Below are 23,617 nucleotides of genomic sequence, written 5' to 3'. Positions count from 1 at the left end.
ATAGTCGACAAAAGAAAAGCAGTGGTGTGGACCTCTTTACAGGCCTCACTGGATGCTGCGGATTCAGCTGAACATACCCTTTCCTCTGGGATAGTCATGAAGAGGGGCTCGTGGTTACAGGCATCTGGGTTGCCCTGGAAGTGCAGCAAACCCTGCAGGACCTGCCGTTTGACAGAGCAGACCTGTTTTGGGAGCAAACAGACTCCAGGCTGCACAACCTAAAAGACTCCTGGGTGACCATGAAATCTTTGGGCATGCATACCTTGGCAACCCAACGCAAACATTTAAAGCACAACACCAGCCACACCCCTATCCTCGCCAGCTAAGGCAGGACTTCTGAAGGAGGAGGGGTAGGAATGGCAGGCGCAAACCTTCCCATCCCCCGCCCAGGCCCGACCAAGCCATCGTCTGGCTCAAAGCAGCCCTTTTGAAGGTGTACCCGAGGACAACACACCTGCCACGATACCGGTTCCTTCCCCTTGTTTCTTGAATCGTCTATCTCACTTCTACTGTGCTTGGTCCCAAATAACATCAGACCGCAGGGTTCTTTGCATGGTAGAAGTGGGATATGCTCTCCGATGCCGCTCCCGTCCTTCCCACCCCACTTCCCCGTCCCTCTTCAGAGACGCTTCTCACGAGCAACTCCTTACCCAGGAGGTGCAGGCGCTCCTTGCCATAGGAACGGTAAAGGAGGTTCCTCAGGGGCAAGGGATTCTATTCCTGTTATTTCCTAATCCCCAAAGCCCAGGGGGGTCTCAGACCCATTCTAGACCTGCGAGGACTCAACAAGTTCATGGAAAAGTTGAAGTTGTGCATGGTCTCCCTGAGTGCTATTATCCCTTCTCTGGATCCGGGAGACTGGTATGCCAGCCTCGACATGAAAGACACCTACTTTCACATAGCTATACGGCCTGCACACAGATGATTCCTCAGGTTTGTTGTCGACCACAACCATTATCAGTTCATAGTCCTCCCCTTCAGCCTGTCAACAGCCCTCCAAGTGTTCACCAACTGCATGTTGGTTGTAGCAGCCTTCTTCCGAAGGAGGCAGGTGCAGGGTATACCCCTACTGTGACAACTGGCTGCTCAGGGGATGCTCCAGTGAACAGGTGGAGTCTCAAGTCCGATTGGTCAGATCCACTTTCGAGAAACTGGGTCTCCTCCTCAATGTGAACAAGTCAATTTTGTTACCGACCCAAAGAATAGAGTTTATCGGGGCGGTATTGGACTCGGTACAGGCAAGAGCGTTTCTGCCAGAGGCCTTCTTCCAAGTGATGGCAGACATTATTCAAGGCCTCTGGTGGTACCCGACCACTACAGCAAGGGGATGCCTGAGTCTCCTCGGCCACATGTCAGCCTGCATCTACGTGGTCCTGCATGCCAGAATGAGGCTCAGACCCCACCAAGTTTGGCTCACTTTGTTCTACTGCCCGGGGGCGCGACAGCCTGGACTCAGTGGTCACTGTGTCAGAGCAAGTACTTGAGTCTCTCCGATGGTGGCTCAACCCTCAAGACAGTGTGCAAGGGAGTCCCCTTCAACAGCCCCCATCCCTTCTTGTCCATGGTAACGGATGCGTCAGCTCTGGGATGGGGCGCGCATTTGGGAGATCTCCTAACACAGGGCTAAGTTTGCAGGACAAGCTCTGACTCTATATCAATATCAAGGAGTTGAGGGCAGTACAACTAGTATGCCAAACCTTTCAGGCCCGGCTACAAGGACAATGCGTGGCAGTTATGACAGACAACACCACTGCCATGTTTTATATCAACAAGCAAGGTAGGGGGGAGGAACGGGCTCCATGTCGGAAAGCCCTCCAGCTCTGGGAGTTCTGCATAGCCCACTTCATTCACCTGGAGTCATCCTATCTCCCAGGAGCACAGAACGAATTAGCGGACCACCTCAGCAGATCCTTTTGCAATCACGAATAGTCCATCCACCCAGATGTCATACACTCCATCTTCCAGAGGTGGGGGTTTCCCCTGGTTGATCTGTTCACCAGCCAGAGCAACAGAAAGTGCTTGCAATTCTGTTCCTTCCAGAAACACAGCCCAGGCTCGCTTGCGGACACGTTCTTGCTCCCCTGGGCAGGATGTCTGTTGTATGCTTTTCCGCCGATCCCGCTCATACACAAGGTCCTACTCAAGATCCGCAGAGACAGGGCATGAATGATTCTGGTGACACTGGCGTGGCCTCGCCAACATTGGTACACCACACTCCTGGAGCGGTTGGTGGATGCCCCAGTCACATTGCCGCTATTTCTGGACCTGATCACACAGGACCACGGTCGCCTTCATCACTTCGACCATCAGTCCCTCCATCTCACAGCCTGGAAGCTTCATGGCTAACCGCCATAGAACTCCTGTGCTCAGAACCGGTAAAAGAGGACCTACTCAACAGCAGAAAACCCTCCACTAGGGCCACATACCTAGCAAAGTGGAAAAGGTTTACATTCTGGTGTATTCAGAATCGCACACTTCCACTCCAGGTGCCCATACCATTCATCCTGGAGTACCTACTGCACCTGAAACAGCAGGGTCTTACAGCATTGTCCATCAAGGTGCACCTTGCAGCCATTTTGGCCTTCCACCTGGGAGCGACCGGGTATTCCGTCTTCTCCACCCCAATGGTTGCCCTTTTCCTCAAGGTCCTGGATGGTTATACCCACAAATTAGACAACTGGTGCCTGCGTGGGACCTTAACCTGGTTCTCTCCAGACTAATGGGGCCCCCTTTCACACCACTGGCAACTTGCTCCCTTCTCTACCTGTCGTGGAAGTTAGCCTTTCTGGTTGCCATTACCTCAGCAAGGAGGGTGTCGGAATTAAAGGCCCTCATTTCCGACTCCCTCCCTCCCTCCCCCCCCCCCCCCCCCCCCCCCCCAGTTTTCCATAAGGACAAGGTACAACTCAGACCTCACCCAGAATTCCTTCCAAGGTGGTGTAACATTTTCACACCAACCAGCACATTTTTCTGCCTGTCTTCTTCCCTAAGCCTCACACTAATGTCTGAGAACAGAGGCTTCACTCACTGGATGTTCGGTGGGCTTTAGCCTTTTACATTGAGCGCACGAAGCCATTCCGGAAGTCGAACTAGCTGTTTGTAGCGGACCAGATGAAAGCGCTCCCAGTCTCATCTCAGAGAATTTCATCGTGGATCACGTCCTGCATCCGGACATGCTACGAGCTAGCCAAGGTTTCAGCTCCAGCTGTTATGGCACACTCCATAAGGCCGCAGGCTTCATCAGCGGCATTCCTGGCCCAGGTCCCGATACAAGAGATCTACAGGGCGGCAACATGTTCCTCAGTGCATATGTTCACCTCTTATTACGCCATCATCCAGCACTCCAGAGAGGATGCAACATTCGGCAGAGTGGTGCTCTAATCGGCGGAGTTATGGAAACGCTTAGGTAGGGCTTGGGAGTCACCTAATTGGATCGATATGAGCACTCGAAGAAGAGAGAACGGTTACTCACCTTCTCGTAACTGTTGTTCTTCGAATCTGTTGCTCATATCCATTCCAAACCCACCCACCTTCCCCTCTGACGGAGTATCTGGCAAGAAGGAACTGAGGAGAGGCCGGGTCGGCAGGGTCAGATATTCGGGACCCGACCTGACTGGAGCTGCTAAGGGAAAAACTTTCTGATGACTGTGCACGCGGCGTGCACACACCTAATTGGAATGGACGTGAACAACACATCTTGAAGAACAACAGTTACAAGAAGGTGATTAACCACTTTTTCTCCTTCTAAATCTTGTAGGCAGTTATGTGAAAATGGAAGACATCTACTCCTCTCACTGGACGTAACTTTCACTCTACAGTAGACCCTATTTTGTAATTCAATTGGTATAAGGGAAAATATCTTGCCTTGTAATGCTACGTCTCTGAAACTACTGTCTCACAGGAGTCTTGCTTTTGGGTCAATAATAATTACTGCTTGCAGGGGGAGAAAGTGTTGTACAGAATTCTAATGAAATTGTTTACTTTGTCTAAAATGTCCTGACAAAGCCAGTTCCTGCCTCTAACGAAAGAAGTACTCTGATAAGGTAATATCTTTTATTGGACCAAGTTAGGAAGAGGGTGGTGAGAGCAGACAAAGTGATGGAGGCAGCAAGGCCCCCGCCTCCAGCCCTCTTGCCAGTACCCTGTTTCCCTGCTCCATTGACCTGATGCCCACTGGGACCAGGGCACTGGCAGCAGAACTGAGGGGCCCTTTCTAACCCACATCGCTTTGTCTGCTCTCACCATCCTCTTCCTGACTTGGTCCAATCGGAATGTCAGAAGAAGGCTCAGAATTTCCTCCATTGGACAGAGATGTCTTATTATAAAGCCCGGCATTTGGGGCAACATGGACCAAATGGAGCTGGTTCCAGCCTCCTAGTACTGAAGAAAAAAAACTGCAGCTACTTTTCAACATCAGAGCCACCATTGTGTAGGGCTTTTGCCCATTTTTAGCAGTATTTTTCTCATGACATGCAGGACTGGTCCATTTCTGCAGCCACGCAACTGTACAAAGGCACGGACTGAGTTAAAGTTCGTAGCTCTTGAAAACACAGTGGCTCTTTAAATCATGAAAAGTCAAGCTCCTGGAATTTGGTGACTGGGTAGAATTCAGGATGGGGGCAGAACTGCTGCTGCCTGCAGCGTTACCACCATCCATGCACAGATTGAACAATATTTTCCCTCACTCATTCCCTTAGTTCAGAACTGACCTTGATGTTCTGTGACGTCCAGGGAGTCTGGCTTTCAAGTCCTGTTTGCTTGCCTAGTATAACGCTTTTTCTGAACTCTTTAAATGCTCCTGTCAAGTCAGTTTCCCTGATTACTGCATCAAAGCCATAGGAGCAGATGTCTTTGCAGAACCAGGGCAAGGTAGCTATTTAGGGTCACTGTTACTAGAAATGGGCTGATTTTGGGGCAGGGTAACAGCACACCTGGATTTCGCTCTGGGACTGGCAAGGAGAAGCTCTGAGCATTATGTGCTGTTCTGGTGCAAGAACAGAGAGAGAACAAAGAGGCAGGAGGAGTAGATAAGATCCAGGCCAAGATCCACAGCTTGTGTAAATGGGCATAGCTGCAATATTACCACAAACTGAGGATCCGGTCCCCAGGGGGTTAAAATCGTTATGCAGGGGCCTAGGTTTTGTAGGCCCCTATGTGAAGTAAGATGTACCAGGCTCATCCCACTTCCTCCCAATCTGAGATACATTCTTCACCCTCCCCTCCACCCATCCTCCAAAGAAGCCACTGAGAACAGCTGGCACTTCATAGTGTATCTGCTCACAAACCAGCAACAGTTGAGAGAATTTTATGATAGGATTATATTGAATTGTGCTGTCTCTAAGGCCAGACTGTTGTAAGCAATTTTAGAATAGTTTGAGCCCCACAGGAGCCTATATCTTAGTGCTTAGCAGGACCTTTCCAACCTGAAAGGAAGTGAAACATTTTCTTTTAATTGCACAAAAACTCCTCCTAGCCACTAGAAAGTGTTTTGCCAGATCACGATATTTGTGCACTGACTGAGGCAGTAGGTGTTGGGATAGACAGGTCTGTAATTGACCGAGATCCACACCACCTCTTGGCTGAGGTGATAAACCTGTTACAAATCACTTTGTGAGGTTAGCAACAGTTTGTCCTTTCTGCTATGCTGTGCCTGTAGACAACACCAAATAACTTTAGGAGATTTACATTTTGCATTTTACTCCTTTTTTTCTTTTAAACTTAATATCCAAACATTTTCATTATTAATGAAACATGGGGAGAAGTCAGATCCGACCACTAGGCTTTATGTATCTGATCCAAATATTATACTTCACACTGTGCAGATTTGTTTTGGTTTAATGAATGAGAATCATATCCCAGAAAAATAATAGACATTTTCTTTTAGAAAATTCTGGTGGTTACATTAGCACAAGTGCCATGGATTGCAATTCAGCTCATGTTATTTGCACGAAAGATTTTATGTGGATTACATGGACAATAAAAGATGCAGGACAGCACTTTTTAAAAAAAGAGATGATCTAATACTTACAATACGTCCTCGCTTTCCTAACCCCTTTTAAACAATGATTTTGCTTTTCAAATTAATTTTGCACCTGCCTTGTTTATTTGGAAAAAAACCTCTAAAATACCTTGAATGTTACTTAATATTCTCCCTCCTCCACAGCTGTGCCCGGTAATTAGAATTAGGATATTTATGCTTTGTAATTTGCAAAGTAACTTGTATGCTTTGTTCTCTGAATGCTTGGAGTTGCCTTTAGAGTTGCTTTAACAATCAGCTCTGAACCTAGAGGGCTGTGGGATTGGAGGTTTTTCCCTCCCCCCCTTCCCCCTTTTTTTTCTTTTAAGTGTAAGATGATGGAGATGTTGGCCATCTCACTACAAGTAAACAGAGTGAAACAGAAATTCCAGCTGTCTGTGCACTCCGCTTCATTATTTAGCACTAAGGGCATATGTTTAAGTTAGTAGATAGCCCAAGACTGCGAGGAAGAATGACTAATGAAGACAATGCAGCCAGACAATGATACTCATAAATCATGGATGAATCTGCACTAATACAATTTAATCACTCTCTCATGAGGAAACTGTTGCAGTAGGAGAGCCCATGGACCACAACAGAATGATAGGGTTGGTTATGTGCCTGCTTATCCGAGCAGAGAATACCTACCTTGGAGAAATGCAGAGGCAGTACTCCCTCTGGAGAGGTGCTTTCCACCCACCCTTTCTGGGACCACTCTGAGTGTCTCGCAGGATCATCCTCCCAAGGGCTCTGGGGCATGGAAGGAAGTAGGGAACCAGTTTTTGCAGCATAATCCCCTGCAAACCTGGCAGATTTCTAGATGGAATTCCCAGGGTTAATGTTTTAGCTCCGATGGGGGCTCCCCTCAGCAGTCTCTTAGGAGCACCCAGAGGGAGATTCACAGGATGAATTCTGAGCAGCATGCTATAGTGGGGCAGCTGTCCATGTTGGATGGTGATTGGGGCCTTCCCTTCACTGCAGATCTCGCAGCCCTCCAGGAAAGCCCTCTTGAGGGGATGCTTTCCAGGTTGCCCCACAAGGTTCACCATATGGTGGTTTGCCGGGTCTCTAAATTTGAACTTGAACCATGGACCTAGAGATGAAAGGCTCCCACATCCCATTACCGATCCCATCAGGCATCCACTTCCACTTTGTCCAGTCCAGTCTGAAATGACTCAAGCAATAGATTCATAGATTCCAAGGCCAGAAGGATCATCTAGTCTGACTTCCTGTATAACAAGTCCTAGAACTTCCCCAAAATAATTCCTAGAGCAGAGCTTTTAGAAAACTTCCAAACTTGGTAGGAGTTGCAGCCCCTCCCTTGGGAGGTGGTTCCACAGTCTAATTGATGATGCTGTAATGACATTTTCTTCAATAGCCTAAACTTTCCTTTGCTCAGTATCATCTTGGCCTTTCAATGGATAACCAGAATGATTGATTATTTTTCTGAGTCATTTCAGTCTTCAGTGGCCGCAACTGCCTGCAACAAGAGCACCCTGCAGTGAACTTTTAGATCACATTTTAGTTTGTGAAATCCATTCTTCTAGGTGGCTGCATTTTCAGCAAGCTGTGTACTCCATGTGCTGTACCTCATCTGCTTTTCCAGGATTCTCATTTTTAAGCTGTGCCTTGGGCTTTGCCCTCTGGTGGGGGCAAGTTGCATGCCCTTGCTTGTCTTTAAAACCTCTTGCAATTTTTATAATTGGGGTGTTGCTATTCAAAGAGGCCTGCAACATGTTAGCGATTGGTCAAGTTCTTGATGATGGAATTTGGGTGAAGGTTTATTGAGTGAAGTGAACTGTTGTTTTTGTTTTTCCTGCTCTGCAACATGTTTGGATGTTTCTGTACTGGTATGTCAATAAAGGTAGGTGAAGCTATTCCAAAGTGTTCTAGAAGTACAGGGGAAAATCCCCAACAAAAGTAGATAGGGTTTTTACAGGATAAATTTGATAAGCCAGGGACACATCTGGTCGCTCTGTTGCCAGGCCACAAACCTCTGACCGCAAAATGTAGGGTTTTTTCCCCCCCACAGTAAAAACAATTTAGTCCTTGAAATAGCATGTCATGTTCCAGAACAGTGGGTTTTTTAAGTGAAAGATGATGGTTTCCCCCATCCACCTGCACCAGTGCACTTTAGGAATGCGTCATTTTAGCTAGAAGTGGCTGTAACTTCAGAAATCACTTTTCCAGAAATGATTCTCCCACTGTTTGATGACACTTTTGTAACCATGAGTGAAGCATAACATGTGCTGTACATCTTCTACTCTTCCAAGAGCCTCATTTGTAGGCTATCCCTTGGAGTTTGCCGTCTACACAACAATGTTCTTATGTATAATTAAGCTGTGGAAAGCAACAGAGAGTCCTGTGGCACCTTTAAGACTAACAGATGTATTGGAGCATAAGCTTTCGTGGGTGAATACCCACTTCATCGGATGGATGCACGCATCCGACGAAGTGGGTATTCACCTACGAAAGCTTATGCTCCAATACATCTGTTAGTCTTAAAGGTGCCACAGGACTCTCTGTTGCTTTTTACAGATCCAGACTAACACGGCTACCCCTCTAATACTAAGCTGTGGAACTCTCTGCTGCAAGATTGGTTTGGATTGGATTAGACACGTAGACAGGTAACAGAACATCCAGAGTTAAAATAGAAAGTCTAAAACATGTATACAGGATGTAACCCTCATGCTCAGGCTAAAAGCCAACCACTAATTGACAAGTTTCAAAAATAAACTTTCATTATAGGCAGGTTATGCCATTCATGTCCCTTATGAAGATTGTTGCCGTTCCCCTTAGGATCTGATACTGGCTGCTGAGATAGGATACTGGACTACATGGAGCTCTAGTCTGATGATTCCGGTTTCTAATTACAATTCTGTCATGGTACCAGATTAAAATCTGGTTGTTCTGTAATCTGACTACAAAACATGGTTCCAATTTGTAGTGTAGACCTGCCCTAAACCATGTTTCACAACCAGTCTGAAACCTTAATGTCTGGTTGGTCAGAATAATGCTTTAGCTTGTGTGTTAAATAAGTTTAAGGTCTACTTTGTACAGAGAATTGGAAGCACAGCTGTAACTAGGTGAAGCGACAGCCTGGTTATGATTAAGTTTCCTGATGTGGTTGAGGTTGTAGTGTAGACAAAGCCCTAGCACTTGTGGATCCCACGCCAGAGCTGCCTGCGTAGGATTATCTAAAATAACCCACACCTGTTACTAGTTTGTAGATAACTGTAAGATTTTTAGCAAGGAAAGCCATTTCTATCAAGCGCTCTATAAAATGTATCTCTAGTGCCTTGTGTGTATATATTCTTTTTAACAATTTAAACAAATAAAAATAAGACTATCCAGCTTAGACAAGTTATTTCATCTATAAGCCAAAAGCATTACTACCCTATGTGATCCTGATCCTTTTCCCACTGAATCCAATGGGAATTTTGCTGTTGATTTCGGTGGGAGCAGTGTCAGGCTTTGAAATCTGTGCATCATCATAGAATATCAGGGTTAGAAGGGACCTCAGGAGGTCATCTAGTCCAACCTGCTGCTCAAAGGAGGACCAATCCCCAGACAGATTTTTGCCCCAGATCCCTAAATGGCCCTCTCAAGGATTGAACTCACAACCCTGGGTTTAGTAGGCCAATGCTCAAACCACTGAGCTATCCCTTTCCCCAGGAAGTTCCCTTCTATGAGTGAATGTCCTGGAGCACAAACGTTGTAATGGCTGCTTTTCCTTATATCCAGGTCTGGGTTACTACGTACTGGTGCTGTCTTGCCCATGCTGAAGGAATCAGCGGCAGAATGGAAGCGACTGAGGCAGGTGGGAAGGCATGATTCCTTTTTTAACCTCTGCTCTGAACACTGGGTCCCGTGAAAGGGCATGCATCCAGCCCCCACTGCTTTCCAGTGGTTCCTCTGAAGTGCTGGGGAGCATGGGGTATATGTAGAGGCCGCCACAAAGAATAACTTTTAGAGGTTTTTTTAAGTGGTTTTAGGAAGAGAATAGTTGTGACTTCCTCTCGTTTTTTAGTAAAGGAGACAAATGTGACTGGGAAAGTGATCACTTTATTGACTTCAGTGTATTGTACACTGCTGTCCTGATTAGCTAAAGTTCTGTGGAAGCTGATCTGAAAAGTCTTATGTTCCTCTAATAAAATATAGGCCTCACAACCAGAGGATAGGGCTTTTTAATTTAGCTGGTGTTGGGCCAGTTGCCATATCTGTGCACATCAATTTATTTGTTAAATGTTGATTTAACAAAGGGAGCTTGGTTTGGATTCCCCTTCCATTTGATTTCCAGCTGTAAACACAACATTATAAATGTCAGGAAAGTGGTTTTTACAGTTTACTTTGATTTTGATGTAGAGATTGTGTAATATAGAGGAGCCACATGATGTGATTGTAATAGTGTTTAAACTTCAAATTAAAATTGAAAGGCTGATAATTTTATAGATCTCATTCCTAAACACACACATGCTCAGTTTTCCTTTTTAAATGTCACGTTATAATTACATCCAGGTTTAGTGGTACTCAATTGGCACTTTCTTTAAGCCTGACTGAAACTTTAGCAAAAAGTAAATATACCTAATGGGAGGGGCCTTGAGACACTAGCCCTTGTGGGTTTATAGCATGTTTTTACCTTTCCTTAAAACCTATTTGTAATCTCTATATTTCTCTGTAGACAGGAAGCTCATAGCTATCTTGTTCCAGGGTTTTTAGAATAGCCTTTGTTCTGATGAAGTAGTGCACTGTAGTTAGGTATCATTGGTCTACAGAAGTTTCTCTTGGCAAAGGCCCCCATGTGTCAGTTTTCTTTTGCGTTCTAGTGTCTACTGTGACCATATGGACACTCATTTGACAGGAGTCTGTGACCCTCAAAACAGCTCAGTGAGTCATGGAAAGAGTGAATTCACCCGTATAGAGTTTAATCTGTCCTTCTCTGATCCATTTAATTTCCACTTGACAGGTTCTAGTCAGTTACATGGTATCTGACCTGGCTTTGGAAACCTAGCAACAGGCAGAACACTGCATTATGTAAAGAGTCATCCCTGCAGATAAAGGATGAGCATTAATATTAATGAGGCTGTTACTCATTTACGCTTGTGGATATTAAAGCTGTTGTATAACACATGGTTCATCTCTCAGGAATAATTGCCTTTCAGTGGAAATGCAAACAGCAACATCCACTGTGTGCTTAGGAAAAGCTGCTCTTTTCTAATACAATCTAATTTCCTTGGGGGAACAACATATTTTTATGGGTCCAGTCTTCTATTTGTTAAGCATTTACTAATCTTAAATTAGGAATCATTTTATAATCTGATGAACAAAATGATTATTTTAAGCAGAGATGCTCCAGTTCTGAAATGTCCTAGACTTGGGGGACGGGGGGTTAGATCTGTGGTTTTGGATCAGCACGTTATAACAGGAAAAGGACCAGCCTCAGATAAAATGTATTGCTGTTTAAAACAAATTACATGGAGCTTTAAGTGTACATGATACTTCTGCAAATATTAGCAGTGCTTGAATCCAGGATTTAGATGTGGACTCCCCTCTTATTTTAAGCATATCTAGTATTAAATAGAAATTGTAAGGTATGGGATGTAGAATATAGACCCTCCAAAAATTCATTCACCGATTTCTCATGAAGTGAATTAATATAGTTATATTACTATTAACCTATTCTGCTGAAGCTATGCTTAAGATTAGCTCCTTAATCATGTGTGTTACATATATGACTTAATCTGCTGGTATCCCTCTAATTCAAGCTATTGTCATTGTTCCATGTTGCCCTTTGCAATCAGTGTGGAAAACATCCATAGTCCTGTGCTGTGATGTTTGTACTCAATTTCTGCCAAAGATCAGGTTTACACAAGCCCAGGCTTTTGGTTTGGGGAATTCTCTAGTGAAGAAGGAACTGTTCTTATGCAGCTGTGCTGAGCTCTGATATACAGCTGTGACATCAGAGATCTGTGAAAGGACCAAGGAAAAATTAGAACACGGTTTTTATTCTCTCTCAGAAATATTGAGAGCTCTATTCCGTTCATTAGGTTTTTATACCAGTCCACACAATGTGTTCCACACAATGTAATGGTATTTAGTTGATTCTACAAAAAGAGCAGAATCATTCCCTAGAAATGATCCTCAGCCCTCATCAGATGTGACCACCTGCTAAAGATGAAAGCAGTTAGGTCTCCATTTACATTCTTTGGTCCCTCCACTGTGATTGACAACAAAATGGCCACTCAGTGCCAATTTTTATGTATGTGATTTTTGTGACATCTACTCAAAGCTTGATTGAGCCTGTCAGCTCATTTCAGATGGGAGATGTGACAGCCAGTGCATTGTCTCTGGTCACTATCATTAGTTGCTAAAGATTCAAACTAGCGGCCTAGAGATATAAGGCTCTGTATTTCCATTGCTAATCTGGAACCACCCAGTTCTTCACAGAACAACTTTCACAAACTGCAGCATGCAAATAAAAGACGTGTTCTGAGGGGCTCCAGTACCTCTGTGACTACCCTCCTATCCATCCTCCCACTGTTCAGAATCAGCTTAAATCAAACTGTGAACTGAATCTTAAAATAAATGTCAGACAGGAAAAAAAGAGTCATCTTGCATGGGATTTACAGAAAAACACTTTATTTTTTTAAATCTTGTGCTTGCCTTTAACTATGTACAAATTGTTGTTAATCCCAACACAGGAAAACTAGCTAAGGAACACACACCTCCAGGTTCTACAATCTCATACCTAGCCACTAGAGCTTCATTCTTGTAGATACCAGGATTCATCAAAATCTCTTGATGAGCGTCCAGCTCGTATTTGTATGTTGTTTCTTCTATCTAAGGCTTTGTCTACACTGACAAGTGAACAACAAAACTTTTGTTGTTCAGAGGTGTTAAAAACCCCCACACACACGTGCCCCCAAAAGACACAAGTTTTGTCGAAGAAAAGTGCTGGTATGAACAGCACTTTGTTGGCAGGAGTGCTCTCCTGCCGACAAATCTACCGCTGCTTGTTGAGGGTGGATGTTTTTTGTTGCTGGGAAGAGCTCTCTCCTGCCAACGAACAGTCGCTACACTGCGCGCCTTTTAGCAGCATGGCTGTATGGGCACAGCCGGGTCGCTAAAAGCTGCGTAGTGTAGACATAGCCTAAAATATGTACATCTCTTTCCTCACAGTCTTCAACAAAGGAAATCCTGCCAACCACTTTAGAATCTTTAACTAAACCCCCAGAGATGGGGCTCAAAGAAGCCTTTGAATATTGAAGCAAAGCTTGTAAAGTGGCATCAATTCACACGTCCGATAGAATCAAAATGTAGGTCCCCTAGGACAGTGCATTTCCTGCTGTTCTTTCCGTGGGACAGCCACACTCTGTATTTAACAACACAGTAAGTCCCGTACTATCTGCCATGCTATACATCCTAATCACCCAAAGGTTAGATTGTGTGCACTGTTTGGGGTGACATTTTCAAATGATGTAGAAATTGCAGGTAGTTCAGAATACAGTGACTTGCTTATGAGCTGGGCTTTCATGAAAAGAGCACAGGAGACCAGTGCTTCATGATCTGCCCAGATGAAGTGTGTGGCGTTATTTATGATATTTAAAGCTCTTAAAGACTTCAGTCCCAGCCACTTGAGAGACTACCTCTTTCTCTTCGTATGTTGCCAGGACAGTTGTGGTCATCTGAGGTGCTGACTGGTCCCTCCTGGTATAAACCAAAGGCAGCAAGCGGCAGAGTGTCATTGGCTTTGGAGCTCTCTTTGTCCCTTGGTTCATGACATGCCCATATTTGGAACCTTCAGGGCATGCTGCAAAACTTAAAGTAACCTTTTCTTTCGAGCTTTTCCAGGGGAATTGAGTGCTTTGGGAATGAGGTAGGGTGGAATGGGAGATGTTTATTGGAGCTGAGCAGCAGGAATATTAATATCCTGTATTCTATTCGAACAGGAGCCGTTTGCAGGGGAGGATGTTATAGTCTTATTTTGACTTGTTGAGTAGGTTTTTCATTGAATATTTTTACAGCAGGCACAGCACTGGATAGGCGCATTGTAACAATAAATAAGTAAGACAACTTAAAATAATGCCATTAAACCAGGAGATGACTGATTTGCAACTATATTCGTTAATGAATGGCCGTGCAGGAATCTCACAAATCAAGTGTTCTCTCGCCTGCTGCTGTGAGCAAACATCTTAATAAAGCTAGTGAGATAATGTTGCCTAGGTGTGATATGCTTTATATTTACAGTTCTCATACTAAAGATGCTGCTTTCCCAAGAAAGCAAAACAACCTATCCTGAAAAAAAAAATGCACATTTGCCAATATGCTTGTTCTGTTCTGTTCTAGGCAAATCTATCTGTTGCTTTCAATAGCCCAAGTCCTGTCAGGATTTTCTTCTCTTCATCCAGAAAATCGACATAATTTATATTCATCTGCTCCTCCATTTGTTCTCTTGATTTCTGTCCACCAGCCACTTTCTGAGGAAAAAGTAACCAATAGTTCATTATTAGCTGCTGTTAGCTTTGAAATATTAATACGATTCCATTGCTTTGCAGTCAGTGATTGTCAATGCTGACTGCATCGTTGAGAACCACATGCACAGATTTGCCATTTCATCAGCCAGGTAACATCATTTATTAGTCATGTCAACACAGAGCTATTGGATAGATTTAATTCTCCAAGCCCTTGCAATAGTACCTCCTACGGACAAGCCTCATTATCTGTTCAAGGCTCACTTCCTTTCACATACCACACAGGACTCCAGGTATAGAATGCTCTATATAAAGCTAATGTTAACATTATATAATACATAGGTTGAGAAAAGAGTGTCTGTACATCTGGGTATAGTGCTTAATTATCCACAAATACCATGTTTGTTTTTAAAAGTCATATGACACCTATAGTACATAATCAGCAATAACCCACATTTAGGTGAATAAATTTAAGAATATAGCTTAGATGTTAGCATCCAAGTATTCGGGTACATCACTCATGCAAAGCTGTACAGAGAGATGGTTGTGGAAAGCAAAATATATCAATGAGTGAAGATAGCCCCTCAGTAATTGAGGATTAGGGTAGGGTGTCCATCAGGGAACTATTTCAGTTACTTTCCTTAGTGTGCTTCTCATCATACTACACTTCCCTCTCTCTGCAAGGGGGAATTGTTGCATCTGGCATATCCCATAGTCCTCTACTACTGCCAATGGGAATAACAGTGTTGTATGTAACACACTCCCAACAAGATGATATGGAGGGCACACAAACGAGAAAAAACAAATCTGAGTAAAACATTAATTAAAATATCAAACTGGAAAAACATCTCTATCCGACTGTTATAATTTAATAGTTCTAGCTTTATGTATGTAGGACTCAGGCCTGCAACCCTCATTCATGCCAGTAATCATCACTTACATGAAGAGTCCTACTGAGTTCAATGACACTACAGCTATATGTAACTAAGGGCTGAAGGTTTGGGGCCTCTGCCTGCTGACTTTAAAGAATAATACTTACAAAAATGGCACCTAAATTAAGATTTCAAGTGTACAGCTAGGGGAAAGGGGAAAGCAAATTAATAAGAGTTCTTAAACAGGGTCAAACTGATCTCCACTCTAACTCTATTGAAGTCAAAGGGAGTGCTGGCTGAGTAAGGACTGAAGGGTTAAGCATGACCTAGTACAGTATATTCTCTTCCCCAAATGATGGACTAGTCTATAAATATGAAAGTGGTCAGTTGGATTTACTTAGAAAATGCTAAGCAAAAGCTATTTTTAATTTATAAAGCCTAATAGATGGAAATACCATAGGAAATTTTCCCAGAGCAAAGAGAGAGGCATATTTTAAAAATCAAAATAATAAACTAGCTTTTCTACCTCCTGAACACAACTTACTATCTTCTTCCTCTGTTTCTCCAGCTCCAATTCCTCTCTTTCTTTGGCTCGGAATTCTTGCCGCTGTTCAAAATAATCCAGATGTTTGACCTCTCTCTCAAAGTAATGAAGAACACTGGCACGCTATTAACACAAAGGCAATCATGGTTTGTGGTGATCACAGTGAATCTTAATTATTGCACTTTTCAGCACATAATCCATCTACAGTAATATTGCATTGTTTTAAAGCATCTTTTTTAAATTTGCAGAACTAAATAAGAAATTCTGTAATAATGTAATACATCGACCGTTTCCTGATGAACCTGATAATGCTGTTATCAGTTTTCCTATCCTAGTGTGGGTCTATGCACAGACTTGCAGTAAAATAACAAAAGGCCTGGGTTAAAACTGATTTTAGGTATTTTTGGTGCAAGTCTGTGCACGGCCAAAGTCACTTTTATAGTCTCAATAACAAACTGACTTTATCCATTCACGTTGTGAAACAAGAGTGACACCTCACAGGTTTGCACCAAAATAACTAAATTGGTTTTACGATAATGATTTCAGTTAAATCAATCCAGGTCTGTGTGTAAACTAGCCCTGAGTTACCTTTTATGCACCAAGTCCCCCCACCCCACCTCTCCGCTATCAGAGTTATTTGAGTCATACTGTGCACCAATTTCCCTAACATGACTGTTCAAGATCCTAGAGTTTTTTAACAGGATTTAAAGATTTTTACAGTAAGTAGATAAATATTCACAACTCTGTCCAGTAAAGCCCTCTACTCACAAAACAAATACAGTATGGGCAGAAGCAGCGCAAGTTTCCCCTCACTGGAAATGTGTCCCTAACCTGAACTAGAGAGGTTCTCTTTACTGAGCCCAGGGTGCCAGTTATCACCAGTATTCATATTGTTTCATTTTGGTTACATACCATAACTTCATAGTAAGTTTACAATATACACGAGAACATAAATGGTAAGAGGAAGGTTTGGGATAGTGAGCAGGAGTGGTTTGGGGAAGGAAAGAGAATAAGGAGTACAGAATAAGCAGCAGAAAAAATTGTTAGAATGAGTTAGATGGGGCCCCTAACTTGTTTTCTGGTGGGGAGAAGGAGCTGAGTGAAACTGAATGAAAGCAGTAGAGAGAGAAGACATGCAAATTCAGCTCCTAATTTTGCAAATTATTATTGATGCAAATTATTTATTATTTGTAGTATTACAGCACCAGGCCCCCATTATGGTAGACATTGTACAAACACACAGAACAAGACAGGTTTCAGAGTAGCAGCCGTGTTAGTCTGTATCCGCAAAAAGAACAGGAGTACTTGTGGCACCTTAGAGACTAACAGATTTATTAGAGCATAATAATAAACAGAACAAGACCGTCTCTGCCCCTAAGAGCTTATAATTTAATCGTTTTTACTCAAATGAGCAGTCCCAAAGAGTTTGTGAGGGCTAGTTATGTAAGAGTTAGCAGGAACATATCCTAAAAGATCTAAAGTCAGATCCTCAGATGGTATAAATCATCATGGCTCAATTGAAGTCTCTGACATTCTTGGAGCTATGCAAAATGTATAGGAAATAAATCAAGGCAAATGTATAGAAAGTAGTTTATTAAACCTGGGCCATTTTATGCACGTGGCAAAAAACGGTGTTTGTACCATTTAGACACTTTGTCTACATTTTTTCCATTGCTTGGTTATAATGATGGAGTTCTGCCAACTCTGCTTCTTGCAACAACTGGTTTTCCTCTGATGTCTCCCCTCTGAGGACTTACCAGGTACAGCTTTGGTTTGTGAGATGTTATGAGATCATGGCTGTGGATCATCTCGAACACAAGTTAATCACCTTTAATATGTAGGAATCCGATAACCTGAAAGGATGTGCCTGAAAAAAAACTCCATGAAACCTCACAACATATGTAGTCAGTTACAGGGTAAGTAGAAAATGTTACAAACCTCATTACTGGAAGGGTGACTTAATGTCCAAGAGATTTCTAAAATATGCAGTGTTCCAAAGTCATCAGATATGGCTAAAAAGTGCTGCTTTGCTGTAAGATTATGAAAACAAAATAAACAATGATGCTATTACTAAGGATGCAGAAAGTAAATTAAAATGTTTGTGTGACCCCCCACACTGCAGGACATAAGCCAGACGCTAACTGATAGGCTAAGAAGAAAATTCCCTTATAAATTATTCTGTGATTGTCCACTGTGGGTATTTTTGCATCTTCCTCTGAAGCATGTGGTCCTGGTCATTGCCAGATATTGGATTAGATGGTCCAGTGACCTGATCCAGTATGACAATTACTGTGTTGGCATCTTTTTAACCATGAATTCTAGTATTTACTGATTAACTTTTCAGCTAAGGCCTCTATTCATACAGAATTCCAAATATGGTTATTTGAGTCATTGGATATTAATTTTATTGTGGTTGTGCCAAGAGAACCTAATCACAGATTGGGACTCTACTGTGTTAGGCATTCTGCCCAAAGGAAAGATGGTTCCTGCCCCGAAGTGCTTATGATCTAGGAAGGGTCAAGGAGCTTGTCTGCAGTTTCCATTATTTCCCGGGGAATAGGCAAATATAATTTGAAAACTCTTACGTAAAGTTTCAGGTGTTTCTCTGACTCTATTAAAAATAATGTGAAAGATATTTTATTTTATTTAAGATGCACAGTTTCAGACATAAAATACTTAAACCTCATAAAGTGTTGATAAAATGCTTAAGCAAGTGTGCACATCTATCTATCTTTTTAAACAGAGAAAGCGAATAGCTCCCAAAGACTCATTTTTGTTACTTTTTTTAGGTTTTGGTTTTTGCAGCAAAAAATAGCTTTATTTTGTCTTGTTTTTCTAATAATTAAATGTCCCTTATTACATAGAAATATATTTTTACCTTTTCAAACTTGCTTAATAGAAACAATATTTTGATAACAATATTAAAAAACAAAAGAAACTGTGCCTAGTTGCTTGTGTCATGATAAAAACATGAAGGCCCCAGTGCTGAAAAGATTTATGCATGTGTTTTACTTTATTCACTGTGCATAGTTTCACTGACTTCAGTGGAATAATGCACAGTGTGTAAAGTTAAGGATATACATAAGCCTTTCCAGTATCATGGTATAATTTATTTTTAAGATACAGTGTAATGGAAAAGTGTAATCACGACAACATACAAGAGACAATCCAGGGTTTGATGCAGGTGATCATTGATATAGAGATGTTCTGGGTCTGGGATGGCTCATGTGTTTTCTCCAGTAGGTCCCAAATATCAATATTTCCATCTTCTCTACCAATGAAGAAAACTCCTGCTCTTGATAAGGACCAATGTCCTACAGTATATCTTTTTGATGAGCAGCATGATTGAAGGATTGGGCCGCTCTTAATTTAAAAAAAAAAAAAAGTCAATGAAACAGAAACCAAAACAATCAAAACCAAAAAACCAACCCAGTCAGAACTCTTTCCAGACTTCTGCTTGTGTAATGCGAGAACCATTACCATTTCTGAGTGATCCCACTACACAAGTAATTATGGTGTCAAAACCAGCCTGTATATTGTTGACTGGTAAAGAGAAGTGTTGTAGGGAAGTGGAAAAGTTGATGCCCATTCCCTCAGTTAAGGGAGGCTACCAATTGACAAACAAGACAAACAACAAATCTGGGTTTTGCTAGATGCAACTAAAGTCCTGGATTCCCAGATGGCAGCAATAGTAAGAAACATATTTTTCGATATTTGGCTGGCCAAAAGACCGCACCCATTCCTCACTGGTATGGATGCTACCATAGCCATCCTTGCCTTTGCTATCTTTAGACTAGAATAGTGCATTTCCTTTTCCCTGTAACTACACTTTGCCCTTTGATGTGCTGTAACTCCAAAGGGAAAAAAGAGATAATGAATTATTATTTGCTGTCTCTTTTACTCTGTTGTTCACATTACTTTTGTTTAATAGGGGTTCCTTAAGCCTGTAGTATTGTTTAGCACATCCTACCTCTACTCTCAGCTCCTCTGACTCACAACAGACTGCTTGAAATGTAAATAGCCTGGGCAGAAGCCACAACTGTCACAAAAGCTGGTATTAGAGAAAGTTGCTTCCTCCGTTGGAGCCAAGTTTACAACACTATTTTTAAAAGCTTCACTCTGGCAGGAGAAAATAGCTTATTTTTTTAACCCAATTTATTTTCAAACTGGCCAGCTCTGCCATCTACCATCATTTCCGTGAGTATTGTCCCTGAGGCTATATCCTGTAGTTACTCTATTCTTTTCTCCATCAACTCTAGTATGTCTGTTGCCAAAAGTAACTTACTGTAACACCTTCTTTCCATATGGCAAAATTCCAGCCTCCAACACTAAGAATGACGTCTTTGAAAAATGGAGATCTTTGTATAGTATGGACAATTCCATCATGGATGGTGTATTTGTTAGCTGGTTTCTGACCTAATGGAATGAAAAGGACAATTATTTACTTGTAACTCTAGTTTTCTGAAGATAGTGAAATTGATCCTACAGTCCTCAGCCTCGTAGGAGTTTTTCTGGAATAACTACTGCAGGATTGGATCCATTATCTTTATAGATTCCCTCTCCTGGGTTTTTGTGCCTCAGATCCATGTGCTCTGCAGCTGACTAGCACAGATAAAAGCGGCCTCAACCCAAATGTATGTCTGCAGTTTTGCCCAAGAAAATTGTGATATCAAACTTCCATAGTTGTGCCTGCCTGCCAATTGGTTAAAACACTTAAGTACCTGATTACAGGCCCTTGCATTTTGATTAGTTTAATACAATCTCTTCTTTTTAAGTCTCTCTTCTAATTTTCTAATAACTCTCAGGCATTCGTCCCCGAGGAAGGAGATCCTAGTGGAGAGCTATAGAAGGCACTGTACTTGTCTTCAGAGAATTTTCATTAATTCAGATATTATTAGCTTTATTATTATTTGCTTTATTGTTCAGTGTACATTTTTGTGAGATACTGACACCATTTGAGAAGTTTTTAAAATATGCTTTTTATTTATGTCTATACATTGAATATCTTTAGTCATCATCCTATAAAACTGTTAGTTCAGCAAGCATTTCTTAGTTCATGATAGAAACAATAAGACATTAAAATGCAACTTAAAACTTCTAGCTTCTCACAATGTAACCCTCTTTATTGAATCCCTCAGTTACTAAAAATATTCCAGTGTTTGTATCTGTCAATTAAATGCAAAAGCTACACTAATGTAGTTAAAATTAAAAAGCCAGGAAATACAGAAGTTTGGATTCCTACAGCAACATTGTCAGCCAAGTTGCACAACATACATACTATGTATTTCCTTTGTTTTTATATTGTTAAATGAATGGTTTAATATTTAATATAGTATCATTTGAGTTTTTAATATACTACTCAGAATGTACCATGTGGCTAAGCTAATGTCACTCTAAGGACCTATTGGATTTGCAGACATTTTCATTTTAACTGTGCAGCCAAATAATGTATTAATATAGGTGTTTCAATTAATTTTGTTGTGATTTTGAAAAATGCAATTTCCTGTCACAATTAAGCTTTCAAGTGAAAAGACTTGGGAAGGACGAGATTTCTATCACTGCTACGTTTGCTGCTATTCTGTGTCTGGAAATGGTCTTCTTCAAAACTGTTTACAGGGCATCAGCTTACATTTAAGCTCCATCTATACAAACAAATTGACCCATTTCTGGCAACAGTTGCAACAGGTCCCACTGAGCTGGTGTTAAAAACATTTTAATTACTAGTGTAAATGGGACAAAACTGTTTTCAGGATCACGGATCATGCATTCGGTAATGGTATTGAAAAGGGTTTTCTTCATTCTACAGTGGCAGTCAAATCATTTTCAACACCAGTTTGGAGGCTCTTTGCTGATGCCTGTTGTCAGCAATTAGTCAAATTCCTATTGCAGACAGGCCAAGAGTCCGTCCTACAAAGCTTACATCTTTGTGTAATAAAACAAGGCTTAAATCTATATCTGTATTCTCTATATCGATCTGTCCGTCCATTAGCTTAAAAAGGCAGTTTTAGTTGATGGTGAAAAACTTGAACTTACTAATCAGCCTTCCTGAGTCACTCTCTCTTTCCATCTTCCAGTCGGAATAAATAACTTCACCATCCTGTGATGCCAGAGAAATCAAATAAATGCAAATGGAGGCTGGGTGAAATATTTATAGCAAAAGCTTTAGTCAAAATGTGACTATTTTTAGTTGGTAAAATTGGAGTCTCTTTACTAAATGTCAATTTTTAGATACGTTTAATCTGAACATGTTTTAGCACGACTACAAAAATGGGGCAAATGTTCACATTACTTTATCAGTTGGGTTGTTTTAATTTTAAAAAAATTGCAGTCACCGATCAGCATTTATAGGGCATTCTTCATGTAGAGCTGGAATAGTTCACATTTATGGTATGGACCTTGCCCCACAATTTTAGGAAAAGGTGGCAGCAAGAGAGAAAAATGATTTCAATGGGAACCCCAAAATGGAAGAAATGCAGGAAATTTTAAGAAGACACCCTTTTAAACTGTTCAATTTTGGCAGCTAGATCTAGTTTAAATGAGGTAGAAGCTGGAATATTAGGCTTATTTTTAATAGAGGACTAAATTAGGGTAAAAATTGAAAATACGATAAAGCTTTCATGAGACCTTTAGGGAAACCGTGCAATGGGAATAAAGACATTTTCTGTGTTCCTGGGTTTAAGAATTAAGTTCAACACCTTTTGGCTGGGATTTCCAATGGAGCCTAAGGGAATTAGCCACCCCATTCCCACTGACTTTCAATCCCAGCCTTTAAGCATGAGTGTATGGCCCAGCAATCTTTTAAAGTAAAATATTTATATAGAAATAGAAATATAGAAATTAATGGAGATATCCCATCTCCTAGAACTGGAAGGGACCTTGAAAGGTCATCGAGTCCAGCCCCCTGCCTTCACTAGCAGGACCAAGTACTGATTTTGCCCCAGATCCCCAAGTGGCCCCCTCAAGGATTGAACTCACAACCCTGGGTTTAGCAGGCCAATGCTCAAACCACTGAGCTATCCCTCCCCCCATATAAATGTGTCAAAATGGGGTACAAAGGCAAGGCAAATTCAGAGTGAAAAACTACTGATTAACTCATAAAGAAAACATGTGCATGCACCAGTCTGTGTAAATTGTTCAGCACCCCCCCACTATTTTAAAAATTATCAGTCATAAATGATGATCAAAATGTTTAACTTACCTCAGTTCCAACAAAAAAGTTGGTGGCGATATTCTCCAGTATCTTAAGAGGTTTGGCTGAAGGGACCCTTAACTGCTTATAAGGATTTTCGTCTCCAAACATTTCTGGTTTGATTTGGTATTGCATCTTATCTTGAAAAGAGTATGGATATAATCATTTGGTGTTATAGGGAAATTTACTAGATCAGACATCTTATTTTCCTTACAGGTAATTCAAGGGTGAGGGATTAGAACTTTCAAGATGAGAAATAAAGAAGGGAAGAAAATTCCAGAGAAGAGTGAACCTAGTATGGCATGGAAGGAACGTTACCTTAACTCTAGCTGGGGGAAAGAGGCTGAGCACATACAGATTGCTAGCAATAGAAGGCAGGCTAAGCAGTACTCTTGTGATGCCTATACTTCAGATTTTTCACAAAATCTCCCACAGTTGCCCACCACTGATGCAGCTCCACTAGTGGCAGCCACAGCGGGAGCACTAGAGTAGGCCAGTTTACACAACGCAGTGGTTAAAATGCCG

General features: G+C 41.8%; 1 protein-coding gene across 5 annotated transcripts in view; it reads right to left on the bottom strand.

Annotated features, from left to right (window-relative positions):
* Window positions 1-12,638: 12,638 nt before the first annotated feature.
* DNAI3 (dynein axonemal intermediate chain 3) overlaps window positions 12,639-23,617 on the bottom strand; it is a 50,812-nt gene continuing 39,833 nt past the window's right edge. For 4 of the 5 annotated variants that reach the window (XM_065554142.1, XM_065554141.1, XM_005294458.4 and 1 more), the window contains exons 17-23: window positions 23,102-23,232; window positions 21,937-22,000; window positions 20,189-20,319; window positions 19,062-19,266; window positions 17,842-17,933; window positions 15,904-16,026; window positions 12,639-14,493 (exon numbers count right to left, since the gene is read on the bottom strand). In XM_065554142.1, coding sequence (XP_065410214.1) covers window positions 14,359-14,493; window positions 15,904-16,026; window positions 17,842-17,933; window positions 19,062-19,266; window positions 20,189-20,319; window positions 21,937-22,000; window positions 23,102-23,232 — 881 coding nt within the window. In that variant the 3' untranslated portion in view covers window positions 12,639-14,358. Of the gene's footprint in view, window positions 14,494-15,903; window positions 16,027-17,841; window positions 17,934-19,061; window positions 19,267-20,188; window positions 20,320-21,936; window positions 22,001-23,101; window positions 23,233-23,617 lie in introns of those variants that run through there. The other variant, XR_006172261.2, reaches the window with a different exon arrangement.

This window comes from Chrysemys picta, chromosome 8 (assembly GCF_011386835.1).
Source record: "Chrysemys picta bellii isolate R12L10 chromosome 8, ASM1138683v2, whole genome shotgun sequence".
In the NCBI taxonomy this organism is placed as follows: domain Eukaryota; kingdom Metazoa; phylum Chordata; order Testudines; family Emydidae; genus Chrysemys; species Chrysemys picta.
The sequence above is the reverse complement of the archived record's forward strand: the minus strand, read 5'-3'. Positions and strand labels throughout refer to the sequence as shown.